General features: G+C 35.0%; 1 protein-coding gene across 2 annotated transcripts in view; it reads left to right on the plus strand.

Annotated features, from left to right (window-relative positions):
• Nucleotides 1–23,469, plus strand: part of INPP4B (inositol polyphosphate-4-phosphatase type II B) — a 403,509-nt gene that overhangs the window by 24,618 nt on the left and 355,422 nt on the right. For both annotated transcript variants that reach the window (XM_047855552.1, XM_047855554.1), the window contains exons 3-4: nucleotides 8,134–8,341; nucleotides 10,850–10,894. In XM_047855552.1, coding sequence (XP_047711508.1) covers nucleotides 8,251–8,341; nucleotides 10,850–10,894 — 136 coding nt within the window. In that variant the 5' untranslated portion in view covers nucleotides 8,134–8,250. The remainder of the gene's footprint in view (nucleotides 1–8,133; nucleotides 8,342–10,849; nucleotides 10,895–23,469) is intronic.

The raw sequence follows: 23,469 nt of genomic DNA on the forward strand, positions 1-23,469 counted from the left end.
TACACTTTTATGTATGCTATCAGTATATAATACATCACTACTATTTTTACTTTAGGCCAGTGGTTGGCAAACTCTGGCCTTCAGGCCAAATCCTGAATATTAATTAGTTTTACAAATAGAATATTATTGTAACACAACCATGCCTCTTTGTTTATGTATTGCCAATGGTTGCTTTTACACTGCCACAGCAGAGTTGAATGGTTGTGACAGAAACCATATAGTCCAAAAAGCCTAAAATATTTACTATCTGTCTTTAATAGAAGTGTGCCAAACCCTGCCTTAGGCAATTATCTTTTATAGTCACTACAAACAAGAAAAGATTAAATTAATATTTACTTTCTTTTATATCGCTTATAGCATTCTCCATTTCTTTTGTGGATTCAAGTATCTCTCTGTTATGTCATACTTGAAAAACTTCCTTTAATATTTCTTGCAGTGCAAATCTGCTGATAATGAATTTGTCAGTTTTTATTTGTCTGGATAAAAGTCTTTGTGTCTCTTAATTTTTACAAGTTATTTCTACTTTGTATAAAATCCTGGGTTGATGTTTTTCTTATTTCAGTGCTTTAAAGATGTCACTTACATACTTTTAAACAAGAAGTCCAAAATATTTTCTTACTTTTGTTACTCTATATGTAATTTGCTTTTTTTTTTTTTTTTTGCTTTGGTCACCTTAAATTTTTTCTCCTTATCTTCGTTTTTCAAAAGCCTGACTGTGATATACATAGAAGTTTATCGTTTGTTTGATTTGCTTGTTTGTTTATGGGTATATTTGTGTACATGTCATTTCTCTGGTGTTTTCTGAGCTTCTTGGATTGGTGTTTTGAAATTTAATATTTTTGGAAAATCTTAGGCCATTATCTCTTCAAATATCTATTCTGTCTTTTTCTTTTTTCTGAGATTCAAATAACACATATATTTAATTTGGTATTGTGTCACAGCTTTTGAATGCTCTCGTATGCATTTTCATTTTTCTTTGTGTCTTTTTTTTCTTTTTTTCTTTGTGTTTCAGTTTGGGTAATTTCTATTGGCTTATCTTCAAGTTCACTGATTACTTCATTGATGGTATCATAACTATTAATGATCTTGTCAAAAGCATTCTTCCTTTCTTACTGTGTTTTACATTCCTAGGATTTGTATTTGGTCATTTCCAATAGTTTCTATCTCTGCTAAAAATCTCCATCTGGTCATGCAAGTCATCCACATTTTCCATTAGAGTCTTAAGTATATTCTGTTTCTAACAGGTCCAACATTTGGGTCTTATATTAACCTGGTTCTCTTAACTGCTTTTTTCCCCTCTTTTCTCTTGAATGTTCATCTTAGTCTTCATCTTCTTTGTGTAGTGTGTAGGATAGTAAAATATAAAAAAAATAGTACCTATGCCTGGAAGTGGGCATTCCTCTTTTCCTACTACACTTTAAATTGAGTCAATCTAGTCAGTAACAGATCTGGGTTTGAGTTTTGTTGTTACTATGGCTGCCTTGAGTGCATCACCAGTTTCAAATAACTCTAACATTCATTTCTACTCATAGTGGGGTTTGGGTGTCTGAAGACTGTTCTCTACTCTCTGCTTAAGGCTTTTTTGGGGAGCTTCTACCAAAGAGAGGTTTAGTGTTCATGTTTTTATGCCTCCTCCAGTGGTAGGCTGCTGTTAATAGTTTCCTACTGTTTACTGGACTGGTAGGAGTAGAGACATTTTCTGTTGTCCTATTTTTAACCTCTATCTTAGGCAAAATCTATATTCTTGGGTCTTGAGGATGAGGCTTTTCAGTGGTCCTGTCTTTCTCTCAGCAATAGAGGATCAGAGAATCTCTAATGATCTGATCCCAGGAAACTTCTCTGTACCTCTCTTATTTCTATCTTCTAGTTGCAATGAGTCTCCATCTATGCCCTGAAGGCAATAGAGTCTGCAGTTTTTGTTCTATAGGGAAGAGGATCCAAGTGGTGTGTCTTTAGTGATGGCTACTCCCCTCCCCTAGGGTTGAATCACCAAAGGACACTTTCTCCAGATTCCCACTTTCTTCCCAATCTTCCTCATGAGCCTCTGCAAGGATGAAGAAAAGTCTGTTAGCGAATGCAGCCTACTTTTGAGCTTATGGCTTTCAGTAGCTCTGTACTTTCATACTAGTCCCCCTTGACCTTCAGTAAGTCATTGAATATTTTTGGCTGAATTATTATTAGTAGCTTATATGAGGCCTGACATCTCTTTCTTCCGTGGAGGGAAGCTCTTTTCCATGAAGGCATTTGCCTTTTCTTAGGTTTCAGGCTACTTGGTTCCTGTAAGACTTCTGTTCTCAGATTAGTTAAAGAAATGTTTATGGTTTGAAATATTCAGCATTTTCTTGAGTTTATAGTGGGAGTAATACTTTGCATTTTTGTATATCCTAAACTGGAGCTGAAATTTCTGTTACAAATATATTTCTAGTGTATAATTTGTTACCTCAGTTTTTGTGGTATCTTGTACTTACAGAATATTTTTTTTATTTTAGTGTAGTCAAATTTATTAATATTTCCTTTATGTACTGTGCTTTTGAAGTCAGGTTGATAAATCTTTTATACTCCATTGTTCTTAAATATACTTTTTTCTTGAATGGATAAAAATAAGGCCATTGGGCAGAATCTCAAGTTTCTGTTAATGCTTTTCAGATCATACCTCATTTTCTCTTCACCCCCAACTTCCTCCCATTATAGCAGATTATATCATCTAGATTTTTTTCTTGCCCCAACAATATCTTTTTCTCCTTAATCTTCAATTTAAGATTGAAAATTTAATTGAAAATAAAAAAAGTATTTTCCTTCCTTTGTTTCTGAAGGACAACTTCACCAGGTAGAGAATTCTTGGTTAACAGTTATTTCCTTTCAAAATGTTGAATATATCATCACATTCTCTCCTGGCCTGAAAGATTTCTGTTGAGAAATCTGCTCATAGTCTTTAGGGGTTCCCTTGTATGTAACTTATCTCTTTTCTCTTGCTGCTCTTAAAATTCTTCCATTGTTTTTCACTTCTGACTATTCAATTATATAGTCAGTATCTCAGTGTAGCCCTATTTAAATTCAGCTCTGTAGGATCTTTTGGGCCTCATGGATCTATGTGTCCATTTATCTCTTCAGGTTCAGGGATTTTTTTTTCAACCCTTGCTACTTTAAATATACTTTCTGTCTGTTTTTCTTTCTTTTTTCTTTCTGGTATTCTCATAATGCAAATATTGTTTCTTTTCATTTTGTATTATAATTTCTGCAAGCTTTCTTCACCCTTTTTCATTCTTTTTTTTTTTTTCTTTTTCCTCCTCTGACTCGGTAATTTTCAATGTCTTATTGTTCAGGTGAGTGATTCCCCACCCCCACCAATGATGAAGTCTTCTTTTATTTTTATTTATTTTTCTTTTTTTTTTAATTTTTTTCAACGTTTTTATTTATTTTTGGGACAGAGAGAGACAGAGCATGAATGGGGGAGGGGCAGAGAGAGAGGGAGACACAGAATCCGAAACAGGCTCCAGGCTCTGAGCCATCAGCCCAGAGCCTGACGCGGGGCTTGAACTCACAGACCGCAAGATCGTGATCTGGCTGAAGTCGGATGCTTAACCGACTGCGCCACCCAGGCGCCCCTGAAGTCTTCTTTTTTTTTTTAATTTTTTTTTCAACGTTTATTTATTTTTGGGACAGAGAGAGACAGAGCATGAACGGGGGAGGGGCAGAGAGAGAGGGAGACACAGAATCGGAAACAGGCTCCAGGCTCTGAGCCATCAGCCCAGAGCCTGACGTGGGGCTCAAACTCACGGACCACGAGATCGTGACCTGGCTGAAGTCGGACGATTAACCGACTGCGCCACCCAGGCGCCCCAAGTCTTCTTTTAAAACTCTCTACTGAGTTATTCAGTTCAGTTATTATATTTTTCAAGTCTAGATTCCTATTTTATTGCTTTTTGATGGTTTCTATTTCCTTATCAAACTTCTTGTTTTGTTCATGCATTGTTTTCCTAATTTTATTTAGTTATATGTCTGTTTTCTTGTAATTCACTAAACTTCCTTAGATAATTCTGAATTCTTTGACAGCTCACAGATCTCCATATATTTAGTGTCAGTTATTAGAACTTTATTAATTTCCTTTGGTGTCATATTTGCCTGGTGTGTGTGTGTGTGTGTGTGTGTGTGTGTGTGTGTATCCTTGTGTCCTTATTAATTCTACCTGTTTGAGTAATGGCCTCCTTTTCTAGACTTTACAAGTTTTCTTTGCTAGAGACAGCTCTTCAATAGGCAGCTAAGTTTGGGTTTCTGGGTGTGTATCTGATAATGTCCTTGAGCAGGTGGGGTCTGTCACTATGGTCTATTTTTGAGCAAGGCTGCTGTTCCAGGTCTAAAGGGATGGCAGGGAGTGGAAGTTGTGCCACTGGCTGAGAACAGTTAAATAGTTTTATGGCCCTGGTTCCCTACCCTAGTGAAGCTATAGGATGGGCTCTATGCTTGCCCAGATTCTCTGATGAGGCTTACTAGATGATCAGGACTGGGTACAGTATTTGGTAGTAGACAGAGCTATGAATTAATTTCCCTGTCCTTGCGGAGCAGTAGAATGGGACTCAGGACCTGTACAGTTTGTTATTTGGTGACTTTAATGAAACCAGAGTGTGCACCGAATTCCCTGGTTGGGTGAGGTAACTGGTTTTGCTCTGCCAGATGTGGGGAGCCACAGGCTGTGCTCTCTGTTCAAATGCCAATGCCACGAATGTAAGGCTGTTGAATAGGCTATGCAGCTTTCTATATGCTCTGGTTAGGTTCCTTGGTTGGGCAGGATGAAAGTTGTATTCAGGGATGAGGAGGTTACAAATTAGATTCTCTGCCCTAGGGCAGTGGGAGAAGCTGCTCTAAAGCCATAAAGCTTTTTGTTTGTTGTATTAACTCAAGACAACCCCCACTCTAAGTTTCCTGATTAAACATGGCCACTAGATTTGCCTGCCCACCTCTCAGCTTCCTGGGGTTGCCAGCCCATCAGGTGAGATGGAGCTGGAAAACACTCTCCTCAGTATATCTCAGCTCCCTTGCCGGGGCAGTAGGGGGAGGGACTTTCAGTTTCCCAAACAGGCTTTCTGGTGGAGAAGAACTGGAGCTACCCTCAGCCTTGTCTATGAATTAATCCTCTTGTTTCTGTGCAGCACTGGAACACTCCACATGTGGCACTGGCTTTGTTCTGGGGGTGATCTCTGTCTGCCTCTGAGCTGAGTACCACAAGTCTTCAAAGCTCCCAGGAGTTGTCATCAGAAGACACTCTTAGCTCCCTTGCCTTGGCAGAAGGAGAGGGTGCCACTGCAGGCTAGCCTCAATATCTCAAACAGGCTCTCTGGTTGGAAAGGGGTGGGAGCTACTCAGCCTTGTAAAGTCATCTTTTAACTTAATGACCTTGTTTACTTGAGAAACATCCAGTAAGTAGAGTGATGACATTGTTCCCTCAGTTGTTCTTCTCTGTTGCTCCTCCTATCACTGTCAGTGCTTTTACCAGCTAAATTCTCTTCTTGCTCCCCTGAATGGTTTTGTGCCTTACAGTTCAGTCTTTAGTCATCCTTTTTTTTCACTACATGTACTTGGTTTCAATGACTTCATTTGACTTTGACTTCAACCATTAGCCAATGATTTACAAAAAAATACTTTTCCAGCCTTAGTATCTCTCCTGAAATCTAGACCCATGTGTTTAACTGTTTCTGAATATTTGAAGACATTTCAAAAACAACATGGTTAAAACTAAACTCATCATCCTTGACTAAAATCCCTCTTTCTTTATATTTCAGATAGTTTAGTGGTCCATATTTATTGACTTTCATCTGAAATTCCTGACTTTCATTATCTCAATTCTAAATTGCAGCTAATTCCATCATTAAGTCTAGGTAACTGCATTTAATAAATGGCCCTTTATCCCATTTAATAACTTGTTTTGGAATCCAGATTCTCTTCTCTAGTCATCTGCTTCTGTTTTGACTTAGATCCTCTTTATTATTTTATTTTCCTTGAATATTAAAATAACCTCCAAACAAGTTAGTTTCCTTATTAAGTTGTCAACTTCTAGTATGTTCTCTACTTTGACACCCAGTAAACTTTCTAAAAATCAAATATAGTTATGTCACTCTCTTACAATAGGTACATTTAATGTCGCTTCTTTCTGCTCTGAGAATTAGGTTTAGTATCTCTAGCTGACTTTTTAAAATATATTTGTGGTATGTAAAAATTTAAATCTATTCTTGTGCATGATCTCCAAACCAAAAAATTTCCAATAGACACAGAAAAGGAACTACTATATTTAACCATAACCATAGGTAAATGCTGTATTTACCAGCTAGAAAATGTAATGGTTTTCTAGAGCTTTTCTATTAACATAACTGATTCCTTCTGAGGCATATGCCTTGTTAATAGGTATCAAATCTGAAATTTCTCCTCAAGTGAAACAAGATAGAATAAAAATGAATAGAGTCATAAGAGGTTGTTATATGATCTTTGTCTTATGTATTTGACTTTATTCTCTTGAAATTGAATTTATTTTTAAGTTTTGAATGGGTGATATGCCTAAAATGGGACCATATTAGTAATGTTTATAGGCCTCTTCAGTCTTCTCCACTCACCCAAAGGTACACATTCACCCACACTCAGAGTTGACATTTATTTTATTAATTATTCACTGTTAGTGTGCTGAGTTGTTAGTTTGTTAAGATTTATCCATATTGCTTATTTAGGCCTCCTCTTTAATTTTTACGACAGTTGATCAAGATTAGAGGTTGAGTTTTTGGTGAAGAAGTACAGTTAAGTTAACAAAGTTCTTGTACCCAAGTCCCACATGCATGGTAGTCTTCCACAGATATGACCCCACTCATGCTAATGAAATTGTCATAGGTTCATGATAGAATGTGGTCCAATGAATATGTCTGTCCTTATCAGAAGACACATCTAATTTAAATAGTTAAAAAAATAGAAAGCATTATCTTAATTCAAAATACAATTTTTAACTTGAAGAATTTGGTCTAATTGATAGTGCAATTGCCCTTTACTCCTGGCCTTCATTCCTGGTTGTATCCTGAAGAACCAATGTGTACTTATATACAACTTTATTAGAATATTTTTTAAAGATTCAAGATGCTTTCAGAATTTAATTTTTACCAGATGATCTTTAAAAACCAGAGCTGAATTACAAATGAAACTGCTTTGTTAAAACAACAAAGACTAAGGCTGTGGATTTGTGAAGTTGGAGACGAAATCATTATTCTAAACCAAACTTGATTGCCACTATCGCTTTAAACAACATTGGACAGACATTTAAAGATTTTTTATACATTTTAATTCAGGTGGTAACTTGATTTAAAACAACATTGATTTTTTTTTCCCTAATTCATTCTTGGTCATGTATATCAGGCTAAATATCAGAATGAATTTGAAACTATTTGCGGCTATTTGCATAATAGGGTATTAAATTCTTGGAAAAGCTTTTTTTCCCCCATGCTGATTTTCATGATTTTGTTGTTACTTTCATTTCCCCTTGAGCTTTAGCTTTGTAGAGTTATTATTCATTCTTTTCACCATAGATCCTGATCATTAACCAATTAAAACTTTATCAGGCAGAGAAGAAGACTCCATGGGTAATGATGAGGTTAGAAACTCCCTTGTACTACTTGTTGGCTCTTGGCTCATATTGGAAGAAGAGTGCCATGCCAAATTGTCTTTACGTGCTCATGAATAATGTTCTAACAAGGGTGGATGGAGAGATGAGCGTAAAGGGTAGATCTAATGGAAGGAATGATAGTAATATTCACCTTGGCAAAACATGCTAATGCCTTGACAAGATGCTATCTGCTCTTGCTGCTAAATTAGATGCATATTAGGTTAGCAGCAGCCCCTATTGCTATCTACTGTTTTACAGAATGACCTAGAAGAGAAGAATACACATTTCAGGATTTAGAAATCCCTCTTATGAACATAAAATAATTGCATAGAGAATACCCACTTAACTTAGAGTTCATGAGGCATAAATTAGGTGGATAGATCTTGAAAATAAAGGTGAGATAGGCAGGAAGTTGTAGTTTCTACCTACCTTCAATTCTTAGCTTTATACTAAACTCTGAAGTAACTAAGATTTTTGCTATTGCTGTTTCCTAAATGCAGAATTTCAGAAGATATCGGGCCTTCAGTGTGAAGATACATCTATATTAAACCAGGAATCACTGGCAGTGACATTTGGACGTGAAAATTTAGAAGACTAAACAACTGTGAAGGTTGACCATGGAAATCAAAGAGGAAGGAGCATCAGAAGAAGGCCAGCACTTTCTTCCCACACCCCAGGCAAATGATACTGGGGACTTCCAGTTCACAAGTAGGTATATGTGTTCCCCTCTCTGTAATTCTCTGAAAATGTAAATTGAGTCAACTAAGCATACATTCATATGTATTCACAGAAACCTGGGTTCTAACAAATGGCATGAAATTAACTATTTTTTTGTTTGCACCATTTATTTTGTCCTAGCGACTCTGTGATGTGATTCTGATCCTTTATCTTGAGTGAGACAGATGATAGTCTATGAAATGGACTATGAAATATAGTCTATGAAATATCAAATAGTAGAATCAAAGTTCTTGAATGTATATTAAGACACTAATAAATACTTTTTTTAAGACACTAATAAATACTTTTTAAGTACACCTCCTCTTTAGCATTTATGTAATCTCATGTGGAATTATTTTTTAGAATATAGAAATGTTCTCTTTAAAATCAAAGTCATTTAGGGGCGCCTGGGTGGCGCAGTCGGTTAAGCGTCTGACTTCAGCCAGGTCACGATCTCGCGGTCCGGGAGTTCGAGCCCCGCGTCAGGCTCTGGGCTGATGGCTCAGAGCCTGGAGCCTGTTTCCGATTCTGTGTCTCCCTCTCTCTCTCTGCCCCTCCCCCGTTCATTCTCTGCCTTCCTCTGTCCCAAAAATAAATAAACGTTGAAAAAAAAATTTTTAAATCAAAGTCATTCAAGTTGAAAGCATTAGGACATAATGGTTACCCTAGACAGGTAGATTGTCACTGCTATACTCAAGAACACTAAGTCACATAAATAGAGCAAACATGGAGATGTGGCCAAGATTTGCATTTAGACATTACAGTTGTTATTTGTGCTACTCAAGTCATTAAAATCATTGGAAGAATTGTATGTTTTCTATTATGCTTCAAATAGTAGAGTTTAGGTTTTATTGTTTTGCATGAATTGTGTCTTTTCTTTTCAAGAGTCCTGTTGGCCATTTATTTATCGCTTTCAAATATATGTCAAATTAAATGAGAGTATTTAATTTACACCATAAAAATAAACTTTAAAGGGTAGCTTGGGTGTCTCAGTCAGTTAAGCGTCCAACTCTTGATTTTTGGCTGAGGTCATGATCTCAAGTTTCATATGTTCAATCTCCACATTGGGCTCCGTGCTGACAGAGTGAAGCCAGCCTGGGGTTCTCTCTTTCCCTCTCTTTCTCTGCTCCTCCCCCACTGGTGCACGTGTGTGCATACATGCTTTCTCTCAAAAATGAATAATAAACATTTAAAAACATAAAAAATAATCTAAAGAAAACAGTATTGGTTGAATATGTTTTCTAGAAATTTGTTTGTCAAAGCTTACAGCAGTTACTAATAGTCTTTAAAAAAAGACTACATTATTTGAAATGAACAGAGATCTACCCAATGATTACAAGTCTCATCTCTCTGGAAAGTCTGATATTTTTAATCATAGTATTGTGAAATGTCAACAGGAGAAAAAATAAATGGCTACTAAGCAAAAAAAAAAAAAAAAAAGAAAAGAAAAAAGTTAACCCTGTAAATAAAAAACAAATAGATTTTATACAAAGAAATGGTTCTAACAATATATTAGTGATCCAATATTAGTAAATTTAAATTGTATTTGGTAAATGCACCAGTAGAAATAAATAAGAACATGATTTTACATTTATTTAGATTTAGAAATAAATAAGAAAATGATTCTTACATTTATTACCAAATAGTTTACTTTTTCATTAATTTTAGTTTCGCTTCTTTGGCCACCCATGAGTTGTAATAAGTGGTATCCAAGTCCTCATCCAGTCTTGTTTAAAAAGACCCCGAGCTGTGCGTGGTCGTAGGGTATCCATGTTATCACATTATACCACATTATCACCTTACAGTCAGATCTCGCTGCCTTCTAACCCTTACATGTTCCCATTTCCTTACTTTTGTTCTCAGACATTCCCTCCACTTCATTCTAAGCCATGTTGTTAGATTTCTTAAAAATCATGATAAAAAGGAATAGAAACATTTATCAGGACATTGATTTGAGCTATCTATAAGTTGACAGAATAACCACCACCGTAATGTCCTTCATAACCTTACAAGAGATATCTCTTTAATTAATAACTTACTCTTTACAGCAGGCTGGAATGGTTTGAAAGAAAAATCTATATAGGAGAGTACTTGGGTGAGGTCATCTTTTTTGAAAGTTTTGCCTCTGTCTACATTCATCTAAAAGAAACTAACAATGAAAAAATACATTTTAAATTGCAAAGCTTACAAAAACAATATTTTTGTATTTTGTTTTGTATTTGTATGTTTGTTTTGTAATTTGTTTACTAAGGCTCTCTTTAGAGCCTTAGAGCTAAGGAGATCAGTCAAGTCTTTAGTCACATTTAGTTCTGCTACAAATATTATGTCCTGTCCTGAGAACTGATGGCTTATCAGTCTGGACAATTAACTGAGTTAATTTGTTCTGCCAAATAATATATTTATACATCCTGGGTAGGGTGAAACACTGTAATATGTATTTATATATCTTTGATAATGAGTTAAATATCTTTAATCTGAATTCTTACCCATTATTGATAGGTATTCAGAAGACTCCAAATGAACCACAGTTGGAATTCATCCTTGGTAAGGAATTCTATCTTACTTATACTGATAAATATAATAGTAATTGCATATATAGTATACAGCCTTAGGTTGCTTATATCATTATATCATTGCTTATATCATTATATAATTTACAAACTTTTACAAACATTGTTCTATAAAAGAAATTTCACTCTTTAAGGTGTTACTTTGAGGCAGATGGCAGGATGGGTGAAATAGGTAAAGGAGATCAAAAGTACAGTTATCATGATGGGCACTGAGAAATGCTATGAAATTGTCGAATTATTATATTCTACACATGAAACTAATACAAATTGTTTTTGTTGTACTTCAGTTTAAAAAATAATAACAAAGCTGGGGGGGGAGTTCATTCTATATGGTGTTACTTTCCCCAATTTATAAGTAAAGAATCTGAGCTTATGGTTCTGAAATATTTTGTAAGCTCACTGATATCTTTACATTGTATTTGTAATGAGGTTTTATAGAATCACACATACATGTGTTCAATTTCATATACAGAGACAAGATAGGTAAACCTTTATTAATATACATGTTTTATAAATTTATGGACAAATCGAAATATATACATTTATTATCTATAGTAGTTTTTAGTGGTTTGAAGTCTCAATTATTCCAGGATTATATATTTTCATTAATGACATAGGTTTCAAATTTATATCCTTTGCTCAAAACATTACATTTTGAAGTATAACTTACTGAGATAACATTATGTGTGTGTGTGTGTATATATATATATATTAATATATATTAAATATATATAATAAATAAATATATAATATATAAATAAATATATAATAATAATGTATATATATTTATAATATATATAAACTATATATAATATATATAAATATATATTTATAATATATATAAAATATATATATTTAATTTTGTTTGTTTTTCTCTTTAAGAGCTTATTTTTAGAGCATTTTTAGGTTCACAGCAAAATTGAACAGAAAGTACAGAGATTTTACATGTATTACAATTGTTGAACTTACACTGATAAATCATTACCACTCTAAGTCCATAATTTACATTTGGGCTCATTCTTGGTTTTGTTATATTCTATGCGTTTGAATAATATATAATGACATATATCGATCATTAAAGTATCAAACAGAATATCTTCATTACCCTAAAAATCCTGTGTGCTCAGTCTATTCATCCCTCTCTCACCTAACCTGCGGCAACTACTGATATTTTTTTACTGTCTCCCTAGTTGTATCTTTTCCAGAATGTCATATAGTTGGAATCATGCAGTATGTAACCCTTTCATACTAGCTTCTTTCACTTAGTAATATTTATTTAAGTTCCCTCTAGGCCTTTTCCTGGCTTGATAGCTCATTTTTTAGCACTAAATATTATTCCAGTGTTTGGATATACCACAGTTCATATGTCCACTCACTTACTAAGGGATTTCTTGATCACTTCCAAGTTTTAATTATGGATAAAGCTGTATGCAAGTTTTTATGAGGACGTAAGTTTTCAATGCCTTTGGGTAAATATGAGGGAACATATTGTTATTTGGCAAGAGTATGTTTAGTTTTATAAGAAATTGCCAAACTGTCTTGCAAAGTGGCTATATTATTGTGCATTCCTGCCAACAATGCCTAAGTGTTTCTGTTACTCCTCATCCTCACAAGCATTTAGTATTGTCAGTGTTCTGGATTTTGGTATGATTCATTTCTTAAACATTTCATTTTTGTTAAAAATGTAGCTAAAAGGTGCTGTAAGTTAAGGATTCTAGTTTTTTATTTTCCCAAGTATTGAGAAACAGAAATGTGAAAACTCAAGAAACTTCTGTGGTAACACCCAAAAAGTTATACTTTTTTTTTTCTTTTTTCTAGAGAGTTCTCAGATAGTGTCAGATATAGAAAGAACTTGTGTCGGAAAAGGAGCTGAGTAGCAAAATAAGCCTAGGTAGCTCTTGACTCACTGTAACTCTTACTACTTGAGCCTTTATCTATTCATCTTTCATTTTTGAGACAAGAAATTCATTTTTTTAACTTTTTTTAGTAGGATTTCAAAGAGTTAAGATGTGTTAGAAAATAACTTAGTGTATTTATTTCTTTATTATTATTTTTAGAAGTAATGTTGAGGCCATTACTTTCATTTGTTTATTTATTTTTTGGGGAGAGAGTGTGTGCACAGAAGTGGGGGAGGGGCAGAGAGAGAAAAGGTGAGAGAAACAATTCCAAGCAGGCTCTGCAGTTTCAGCTCAGAGCCCAATATGAGGTTTGAACCCACAAACAGCAAGTTGGAGCTGAAGTTGGAAGCTTCACCGACTGAGCTGCCCAGGCACCCCTAATTTAGTGTATTTAAAGATACAGATAAATCCTTCTTATTTTCATCTTGTGAAATCTGAAGGAGGCAGAGACAATTGTAGGAGAGGCTGTTAGTCAAACATGGAGACCAAGTTTCAAGAGACAGGGTGCCTGGGCCAAATATGTCTCTTCTATTTCAAATAAAGTTATCTGTCTTGTTCAAAGACCTCGGTATATTTTTTTTGTTTTGAAAGCCCAAATTCAGTAGCAATGCTGTTGTCACCTATTTTTCTGTCTTTGGATCATAGATCTAAGAGATGAGCAGCTGTGAGAATTTATTCATAATAATATTCCTCCCACTAAAAAAAAACTTCAATTTTATTTTTTCATATTTACTTAAAAGACACACTAGAATTCTTAACAGCAGATCATTTGATTTTATCATGTGGCAAAAAAAAAATGCCTTACAAGTAAATAAGGTTATTGAGAGTCTTCAGGAAATTGTGTTGTTGATCCTGGAAGATATATTCCCCAAACTATTTGTTATGCTTTTGAGCACACTAAAGCCCTCAATTGTACTATTAAAAAAAGAAAAGAAAAAAGAAAAAAACACTTTTAAAAACTACTCTTTCAAAGACATTATAATTAAATCCGTATAGGCTTTACTATATATTTTGGCTTTTTTAAATTTTTTTAGTTTTTTTAAATCCCACAAATTCTTTAACACTTCACCTGCTAACTAGTTAACTTCATAATTAATAATGAAAGAATAATCATTTCCTAAATATTTTTATCATTATTTAAGAATGCATATTTATTTAATAAAAAAGCAACGCATTTTAATACAAAAAACATTCTTTAAAAAAAAAGAAATAAAGCAGGACGCTTTTTTTCCACCTAATTTTTCAATGAAATTTTTGATATTTTATTCCTGATTCTTTACTAAAGTATTCAAATAAATTGAAAATTCCAATAGCCTTGCCTTTAAATTGGGGAAATAGCTATACTAATTTTGCTAGGTGTCATAATGCTTTGTATAAGTTATTTTCCATTAAGGATTGTTTCTGCCTTGTCTGTACGCCATTATGAAATCATTATATCTTGCTGAAGTTCTCTACATTTTTATTCAAGTAAATGAGATAGGAGATTCTTAGTCAATTGAGCAAACTAATTGGTTAAAAATGTCTTCATAGCACAAGATCAGCATTTACTGAAAAATGAGTATCTCAAGACCATTACCAACTATACTTCTAGTGGTTTATTGAATCTAAATTATATAACTCATCCCTTACAACTGAAAGTCTGCATCTGTGTTTTTATCATTGTTTCTTTTAAGTGTGTTGATTCCTTTTTATTTCCACAAAGAGAAATAATGAAAAACTGAAGAGAATAAAGATTTTCTTAAAGTTTAATAATTTTTTAAATTTTTAAACAAATTTTTATTTTTATTTTTGTGCTTAGGTTAGCATTTAAGAAGAGAGATCATTTCTTTCTTTTTAATTTTTTTTAACGTTTATTTATTTTTGAGACAGAGACAAAGCATGAACGGGGGAGGGTCAGAGAGAGGGAGACACAGAATCTGAAACAGGCTCCAGGCTCTGAGCTGTCAGCACAGAGCCCGACCGGGGTCCGAACTCACAGACCGCGAGATCATGACCTGAGCCGAAGTCAGCCGCTTAACCGACTGAGCCACCCAGGTGCCCCATGAGAGAGATCATTTCTTAAAATCTGGGTGCATTTCTTTTGAAACCATTGTGGAAAATATAGAGAGAAGACTAATCTTGCCTGAGACATAAAGGAACTTTCTATTAACTATTTATTAAGTTTATGCTCTTAATTATGCTCGTAATGTTTATATATTTTCATTTACTAGATCCAAAGTCAATAGAATACTTATGAGTATGTTTTCATATTTTTATGTGGATACTACATATCATAAATCCAAAACAATAGGCACTAACTTATACTACATATTTTAATATACATTAATATATATTAATGGCATGAGATGACACGTGTGTGTGTATGCATGTACTCCTTCTTTATTTGACACTGTGAAGTTATATTCTTAAAATAACTTATACCTTGGTGCCTGATACCTAACGGAGGCCAATGACCAGATATAGGGCACATCGAAAGACACATTTTAGGCATGGCAACAACCTCGGTGTCAATTATGATAGGAATGTAAAGACACGGATGCTGGAGTGAAAGTTATAACAATACAAATCATTCTTTCATCCATTTTGTATTGGGAGCATAGCAAACTTGTAAGTAAATAATTTCAGGTAGTGTTAAGTTCTATGTATACAGGAAATAGAACAACTATATAGATTATGTCTGGGGGAGAGGTAATTGACTTGCGGAATGGAGGGACTATTTTAGATATAAAAGTCAAAGAAGGATTCTGTGTATCCAAAGGGATTTGGGATGTGGGTACTTGTTTGGAAAGTGTCTATACTGAATAGAAGATCCAGGTAACTTTCTGAGCAGGAGACCCTGGCTATAGTAAATATTTATGCAGCAGGTAAAGGGTCATAAGAATGAAAATACTGGGTTTCAAGGGTAGTGAATTGGGTTGCTGGTTTGATCAGGAATGAAACCAAGTTATGAGCTGATCTGTCTTGAAGTAAACAAAGCCTCAGCAGCAATGGCAGAATACTGACGACCACCTGTTAGATGACCAGAATGCTAGGGTCAGAGTATGACAATTGTGAGACAGAAGAAATACTCATCCTGGTCCCATAGCCTCTTCTAGTGTCTCTTACTCCATAACCCCTGGGTAATAGAATCAGCCCTCATGATTGGGTTGAGCCTCTAGTGAGCAAGAGACAGGAAGAGATAGGATTCAAAGTTAACAGATTGTTAATCCTTTGCCTTTTGTGAAGCTGTTTTATCTTTTAAGAATATATATATAAAATTATGGGATAATTTTTTTCCAGAGACTTTTCCCTCTTGAAAGAAAATGTATCAACTCGTCCCATGTAGGTTTTATTAGTGTACAAAATAAGATGAATCCAAGGATCAAATTATTTAACATAGCCTTACTTTATTTTTTAGTTTTCTCTAAAATTGAGAAGTCTTATAGCAACTGCTATAACTTCTATGGTAATATAATGAAAATTAGCATAAATAAAAATCAGTAATAGGCAATGTAGAAATACATCTGTTATCTCTGCAATGTAGTCATATATCATAATACATTTTCAGACAGTTAACTCTTTTTATGTCCATTATATCATCTCATTTCTTGACTTTTATCCTAATACCTCAAATTCAGGATGGATGAAGGAAAGTGCAGACCACTGTGTTTTATTCTCAATGCAGAGTCGATCAGCATGTGTTGTTTAATTTTTATAGTAAAACATATAGTCTTAAGATGGAATACTATACAGTCATAAAAATCATCTGTTAAAAGGATATTTCATCAAACAAGGGAATATAAATGTTGCCAAAACAGAATAACAAACTACATATACAACATGACCCTTACTTATTTAACTCTCTTTGTATGTGTGAAAGAATAAGATTGGAAGAATAAGTATGAGTATCTTTAATCATGGTTATGACATATTAGTAGGATTTTACTTTCTTTGTTATGCTTTCTTACAGCTTTCCAAATCTCTGCAATGTGCTCATATAAATGTCACAATCAGGTGGTGTCATTTTTTAAAATGAATAACCTGAATAAGCTAAACAAGAAAAGGGGCATATCTGAAGTGGTAGAAATCTGTTCTTTGCTTTCAATTAGCTCATAGTATAATTAGAGAGGTCAAACTAAGACTCCTGAAATCATTAAAAGACCTTTAAAACCTTAGCAATTTGGGGGGCACCTGGGTGGCTCAGTTGGTTAAGCATCCGACTTCTGCTCAGGTCGTGATCTTGTGGTCCATGAGTTCAAGCTCCACGTCAGGCTCTGCACTGACAGTTCAGAGCCTGGAGCCTGCTTCATATCTGTGTCTCTCTATTCCTCTTTACCTCTTCCCCACTCACACTCTTTCTCTTTCTCTCTCTCTCTCTAAAAAATAAGATAAACATCAAAAAAATTAAAGCTCAGTGATTTTTTAGGATTTCTAAGAATATGAAAGATTGTGTAAAGAATCAAATGAGTGCAGAGAGGAGTAGTCAAAAAAGACTTTGCAAGGAAAACTAAATAAAGTCAATTTTTGAAGGAAGACTGTAGGATTAAAAATAGGAAGAGGAAAGGAGGAATCACATTCTAGACCAGGAGAGCATCATAAGCATACACTTGGTGCTTGGAATAAGGTAAAGACTTCAACTCCAGAAAACAAACACATACCAAAGCACATAATAAATACTCATTTATCATTAGATACCAAGCTACATATAGAAAGGCCAGCCATCTTGTCTTCCTGGAAGAGAAAGTGGAAAATGTGTTCTCAAATTGGGTTCTCCATTCCTCTATTTCTTGGTCCTTTGGAATAGTTGTATGTATAGAAAACTCAATGATTCCAAGTGTTTTAACTTCACATTCACTCTGGAAGCCATGCCAGTTCTGCCATACATAATGTGACTAAATAGAGAAATTGAAGTTTACCACTTGTAGAGACTATTTTTCTATGGTAACAGGAAAATAAAATTTTTTATTAAAAAATATAAATTTAAAATAAATTAAAATAATTTATTAAAATATATTAAAATAAAAACAGTCTTGTGGATATGCAACCCACTATACTAGGTAAGTGACGTGTACCATTCTAGAATTCAGTAATTAAAATTCAATTTTATGACAACATTATATTATGGCAAAGTGACAAGACGTCCTTAGGTAGGTTACTTCAGATATCAGAGTGGCTTTCAAAAAGAGGTTATCCTATTTTGTTGCTAAGGCTTTGTCCAGGAAGGTGATGAATCTAAATACTTTGTTCTTCTATTGGATCATATATTAGGTTATGTGTACAGATTTTGGATTTTATATATAAAGTAACTATATATCTTTTTTTATGGTTGTATTTTATCTTTTTTTAATTGTATTTAAATTTTATTTAGTTAACATACAGTGCATGATTGATTTCAGTAGTAGAATTCAGTGATTTGTCACTTATATACAACACTCAGAGCCACTATATTTCTAATAGCCTGGTTAGCAAAAACAAAAAAACAAAACAAAAAAAACAAACAGCAAGCAAAAAACACAAAGTCGTGTAAATTATGTGATCAGTTTTCTGTGTTCAGAATTTGAAATGTGTATTAAAATGTGCTCAGACTGACAAGCTGCATAAAAAACAGTCTCATTTCTTTATAGACACAGCTTTTATAGCTTGCTAGGGCCTTCATTAACCTGCACGTCAGGTCCATTCATACTTTATGAATTGCTGTAAATCAGGAATTGTTTCGTATGTTTCTCTAAAAGAAAAAAAAACCTTAGGAGGCTAAACTTGCTAGCTCCTTTCTGTGTTTACACTTCTACATTCCTGCTGGTCTTTGTTCTATAAATGATTATAAAGCTCTGACTTTTTTTCTTTAAAGCTCCAGTGGAAAAATGGAAGGTTTTAGTCTATCTTCTTTAGTATCTTTTTACCCTCTACGTGGTATGCTGTTCCAGCTAAAGGGAATACCAAGCACAGAGGTATATTTTTTGTATTTAATCTATTGATAAAAATATTACTTCCTATAAGCTGTAAGATCATCTTGAAGCAAAAAAAGAAGCACCTGCTAAGAATTAGATAAGGCCTCTGCTCATCCTTTTTTGTTGCTTCATTAAACACAGATCACCACTATCTTGATTCTTACAATGTGATATTTCCCTTAAAAAACATTGCTTTCCACTCAACAATAATTTGGGGGGGTACCTTCTAAAGACAAGGCATTGTGCAAAGTGCTGGGATCACAGCAATAGCACAGTGGTAGATACCATTCTTTGAGAATCCATGATATTTAAGATACTATGAAATGGTACTTACCTCTTTACAAACAGAATGCCATGTTTTCCTCACCACAACTCTACAAGGTAACACTAAAAACAAACATTTATTGAGTGCTTATCTGTTTACCATTCTTCGTCATAAGTCATTTACATAAATTAATTACTTTCTGTTTCACAATTCATTTATTTATTTAAAATGTTTATTTGTTTATTTTGAGAGACAGAGTGAGAGTAAGCAGTGTAGGTGCAGAGAAAGAGGGAGAGAGAGAATCCCAAGCAGGCTCTGAGCTGTCAGCTCAGAGCCGATGGATGTGTGGTTCAATCTCACGAACCATAAGATTATGACTTGAGCCAATATCATGAGTTGGATACTCAACTGACTGAGCCACCCAGGCACCCCCATTTTCACAACTTAATTGTGGAATAATTGCTCCCTTATTAGTTAGTCATATTGTTTTACAGGAAAAGAAACTTAGACATGAACAGGTCAAGTATGGGCCCAAGATTTGAACCCAGGAGTCTGAGTGCAGAGCATGCTCTCCCATTATGTTCACTTAAGAGATAAAACATCAAAAATTCCCAATGGTCAACTTCCCAAAGATCTTATGGAAATTGAGTGACAGTGTCAGGATCCAAATTGAGTTTTGTCTGATTCTGAAGCCCCTGCTTTTAATCATCAGGGTATATCCCCTTTTTATTGATTCCTGCTTCCCAAAAATTTCTAGGAGGTGGTGAAGACAAACAACTATAATGCCAGGCAGACTATGATAAGGGCAAAATAAAGGCACACACCAACAACTATGGAAATACTAAGCAAACAGTAATTAAATATAATTATGGCATCAGAAAAAACATCTCAAAGGAAGTGGCATTTGGACCAGACCTGAAAAGATGAGAGGGATTTCAGTTGGTTTAGAAGGAACACAAGAGACAATTCAAGCAAAAGGAGTAGCAAATTTCATGAAACAAAATCCTAGAGCTCATTTTCCAAGGTGATGTGCTTAATGCTCATTTACATATCCCTCTTTATTACTTATAATCCCACATCAAAAATAAATTAAGGCTCTAGAAATTCTCTTGCAGTATTTTACAATCATTGCACATATATTTGGAGCTTATTTTAAAATTCCAGATGAACACAAGGTTTTAAACATTGTCTAATGCTAGCAAATTGCATTTGGGTATCAGCAACAATTGAGCTTTACTGGCTTTAGGGCTATGTTAGATGAAACTCAAAGAAGCCTTAACCATGCTGAGCTGGATACAGTGGACTCTGTAGCCGTGTTGTGCTCCTGACAACTGCCTACCTATGCAGAGTTTGCATACCTGAGCATCTTCCTTCAAGCTATTGCAATTTTGACAGCATCAGGTAACTAGCAATACTCTTGAGGAGACCTTTTCAGAAACAAAGAAACAAAAATAACAGACAACTAATAGAAGTGGATTTGCATTTCAGTCTCAGATTTCAGTCTACAGTTTGAGTGGGGAGGCAGTATCTCACCAGTTAAGAGATGGGAGTGAGAAGCCAATTGCAATCATTTGAGTCCTATCTTTGTTACCGTCTAGCCACTTGACCTTAGAAAAATTACATGGTGTTTCTGAATCTCTGTTTTCTTATCTGTAAAATGGAAGGACATCAGTATCTACCTTATAAATTGCTTGTTAGGATTAAATAAATTAATGTACATAAAGCACTTAAACTAGTATCTGACATACATTTACTGAGTGGTTAAGCTGTATTATTTTGAAAATATCCTTGGGTGAGTCACTTTCTTATAGTCGACAAGTTCTTCCTTGAGCAGCAGGTCTTAACACTGTCTTTTTGTGCATAATAATTGCTATCGCTTATGGAACTCCTTCTAGGTGCCAGGTATTAGGCTGTACACTTTAAAAAAATTTTTTTTTGATGTTTATTTATTTTTGAGAGAGACAGACACAAGCACGAGCAGGGGAGGAGCAGAGAGACAAGGAGACACAGAATCTTAAGCAGGCTCCAGGCTCAGAGCTGTTGGCACAAAGCCCGATGCAGGGCTTGAACTCTCGAACCACAAGATCATGACCTGAGCTGAAGTAGGATACTTAACCGACTGAGCCACCCAGGCGCCCCTGCACACTTTTCATTTTTTTATCTTTGCTTCTACAGCTGACCTATTAGGTGCTTCCCACTATTCATGTTTCAGAGATGGATTCAGTCACTTGCCCAAGGGCATAAGGCTAGGAAGTGGAGGAGTATAGATTGTAACTCCAAAGGCCATGTTCTTTGTCGTTGATTATTAAAAGTGCAGGGGTGGGAAAGAGAAAACAATGAAAGGTAATCTAAGATCTGCATTATGTTTTTGTACTGCTGAAATAATTAGAGATTTCACTGAAAGAAGAGAGAAAATGAACCAATCAGAGCTTCTTAACAGGCTGTTGCGTGAGTAGTGCTTTCTAGAGTCTCAAGATTTAATGTGTGCTGCAGTTAGAAGGTAGCCTGTTCTTACTGACACTGGTGTAGATTCTAGTTTGGTGCTCTTGAGGAAGTTGAAATGTGTAACATCACTAATAAATGAGAAATCAAACTTCTCTTCCCACTTCCTATCTGCTGCAACCGTATCATTTAACTAGATTGTGTTGTGATAAAGTAGATCTATTCTTGTCACATTTATTTCTGAATATTCCATGGGAGCTTCAGTTAAAGGAGGTCTTTAACCAGGTGAACTTCATAGGCCAAATCAGATTGTTCCACATAGGTTTTGCAAATTATTTGTTAAATTAGAGTTTTTTTTTTTAATTTACTTTCTACCTTCTTTATTTGTGTCTTTTTTCCACGAGCAACATACCTCGTCTAGTTTATTACTCTTTCTGTGTGATTTACCTAATTGCTTACTTCCCTCCATTGTCTAATTACTGACAGTGGCTGGTCACTGGAACAGGTATACCTTTGCAGCATCTGTTGCTACTTATGGGTAATTGGGGAATCAGGACTACCTAAGGGCTTTGTTCATTAGGTGGTTTTGCTTTGCATCAAGTTGAAAGCCTCTGAGGTTGTGAGGGAGCAAGATCCCCTGATGCTGCTGTCTTTGGGGCTGAAATTTATCAGGCAGCCTTCTTGTTGAGCAGATGGTATCCAAAAGTATCCTAGGCCACCTGGGAGCCGTGCCATGGGGAAGAAAAGAGACCTAGTAGAGTGGAAATCAGTATTAAAGAGAAGTCCCTCGTGTTTCCACTGTACAAAACAGTCTTTTCCAAAATGCTTCTAACTTGGGCTTTGACCTTTTGAAGTTGGCAAAGGTGGTGCTATGCCCATTTTACAACGGAAGAAACTGACTCTCAGAGGCATTAAGTGACTTGCCTACGGTCATACACCTAGTATGAGAAAGCCCAAAGCTTTTCAAGTGCTCTGGCACTTATTGCCATATTACTTTTACTTTATCAAGGACAAGAGATTATTCTTGGCTGTTATCTATCGTGGTGAGGTCTCAGAAGTCAATTTAAGCAAAACAGGTATCCCCAGGTCAAAACTTGTCCAAATTCAGGATATCGGTTTTATCCCCAATATTCACAAAACTTAAATTCGTCATCACTCTTAGCAACTTGAAAGTCCACGGCTTTAAACATTTGTGGGTTTTTGTTTTCAAAACCTGTAACTCTTGCTTTCACTTTTCCATGGAGCTCCCTACTCCCATTTTCAACTGGCTAGGAGATATCTCCACTTGCTCATCTAGGAGGTATTTTATTCCTCCATGATGACAATCTCCACAAAAAAATATCACCATCCATTCAGTTATACAAATCCCCAAATATCACTCTTTTTTAATTCCCTTTTTCTCTAACCTCACTTTAGATCTATCATCAAAGCCTATAATTCCTATGTTTAAAATATTTTCTGAATTTGACCAACCGCATCCTTTGCCCCTCCTGTTGTTCAATTCTAAACAGGTATCAGCTCTCATCGGGGCCAGTTAGAGGACTCTTTATGGGAACCTGGCATCTGCTCTTGCCCCTGCATAGTCACCTCCAGATAGAAGAGCCAGAATAATCTTTTAAAAATATCAATGTGATTTCTTCACTTTCCTAGTTAAAATCTCCCAATAGCTTCCATTTCACTTAGAATAAAATTGAAATATCTTACCACATTCTACAAGGATCTTGAGAAGTAGGCCATTCTCACCAGACATAAGCTTATCCCCTAGCTCATTCTTCATCAGCTTTGGTCTTCTTTTTGCTTCTCAAACAAGCCAAATATCTGGATCTTTGCATTTGTTGTTCCCCTAAACTGGCTCCTTGGTATGTTTTAACTCAGCTCAAATGTCACCTCATCAGAGAAACTTTTTGTGACCCACACCCCCACTCCTCAACATTCAATTTAACACCCTGTTTAAAATTGTGACTAAATTATTATTTTAAACTTCATGTCCCACTAGCGTACAAGCTCCATAAAATAG

This window comes from Prionailurus viverrinus, chromosome B1, assembly GCF_022837055.1.
Source record: "Prionailurus viverrinus isolate Anna chromosome B1, UM_Priviv_1.0, whole genome shotgun sequence".
Classification (NCBI taxonomy): Eukaryota; Metazoa; Chordata; class Mammalia; order Carnivora; family Felidae; genus Prionailurus; species Prionailurus viverrinus.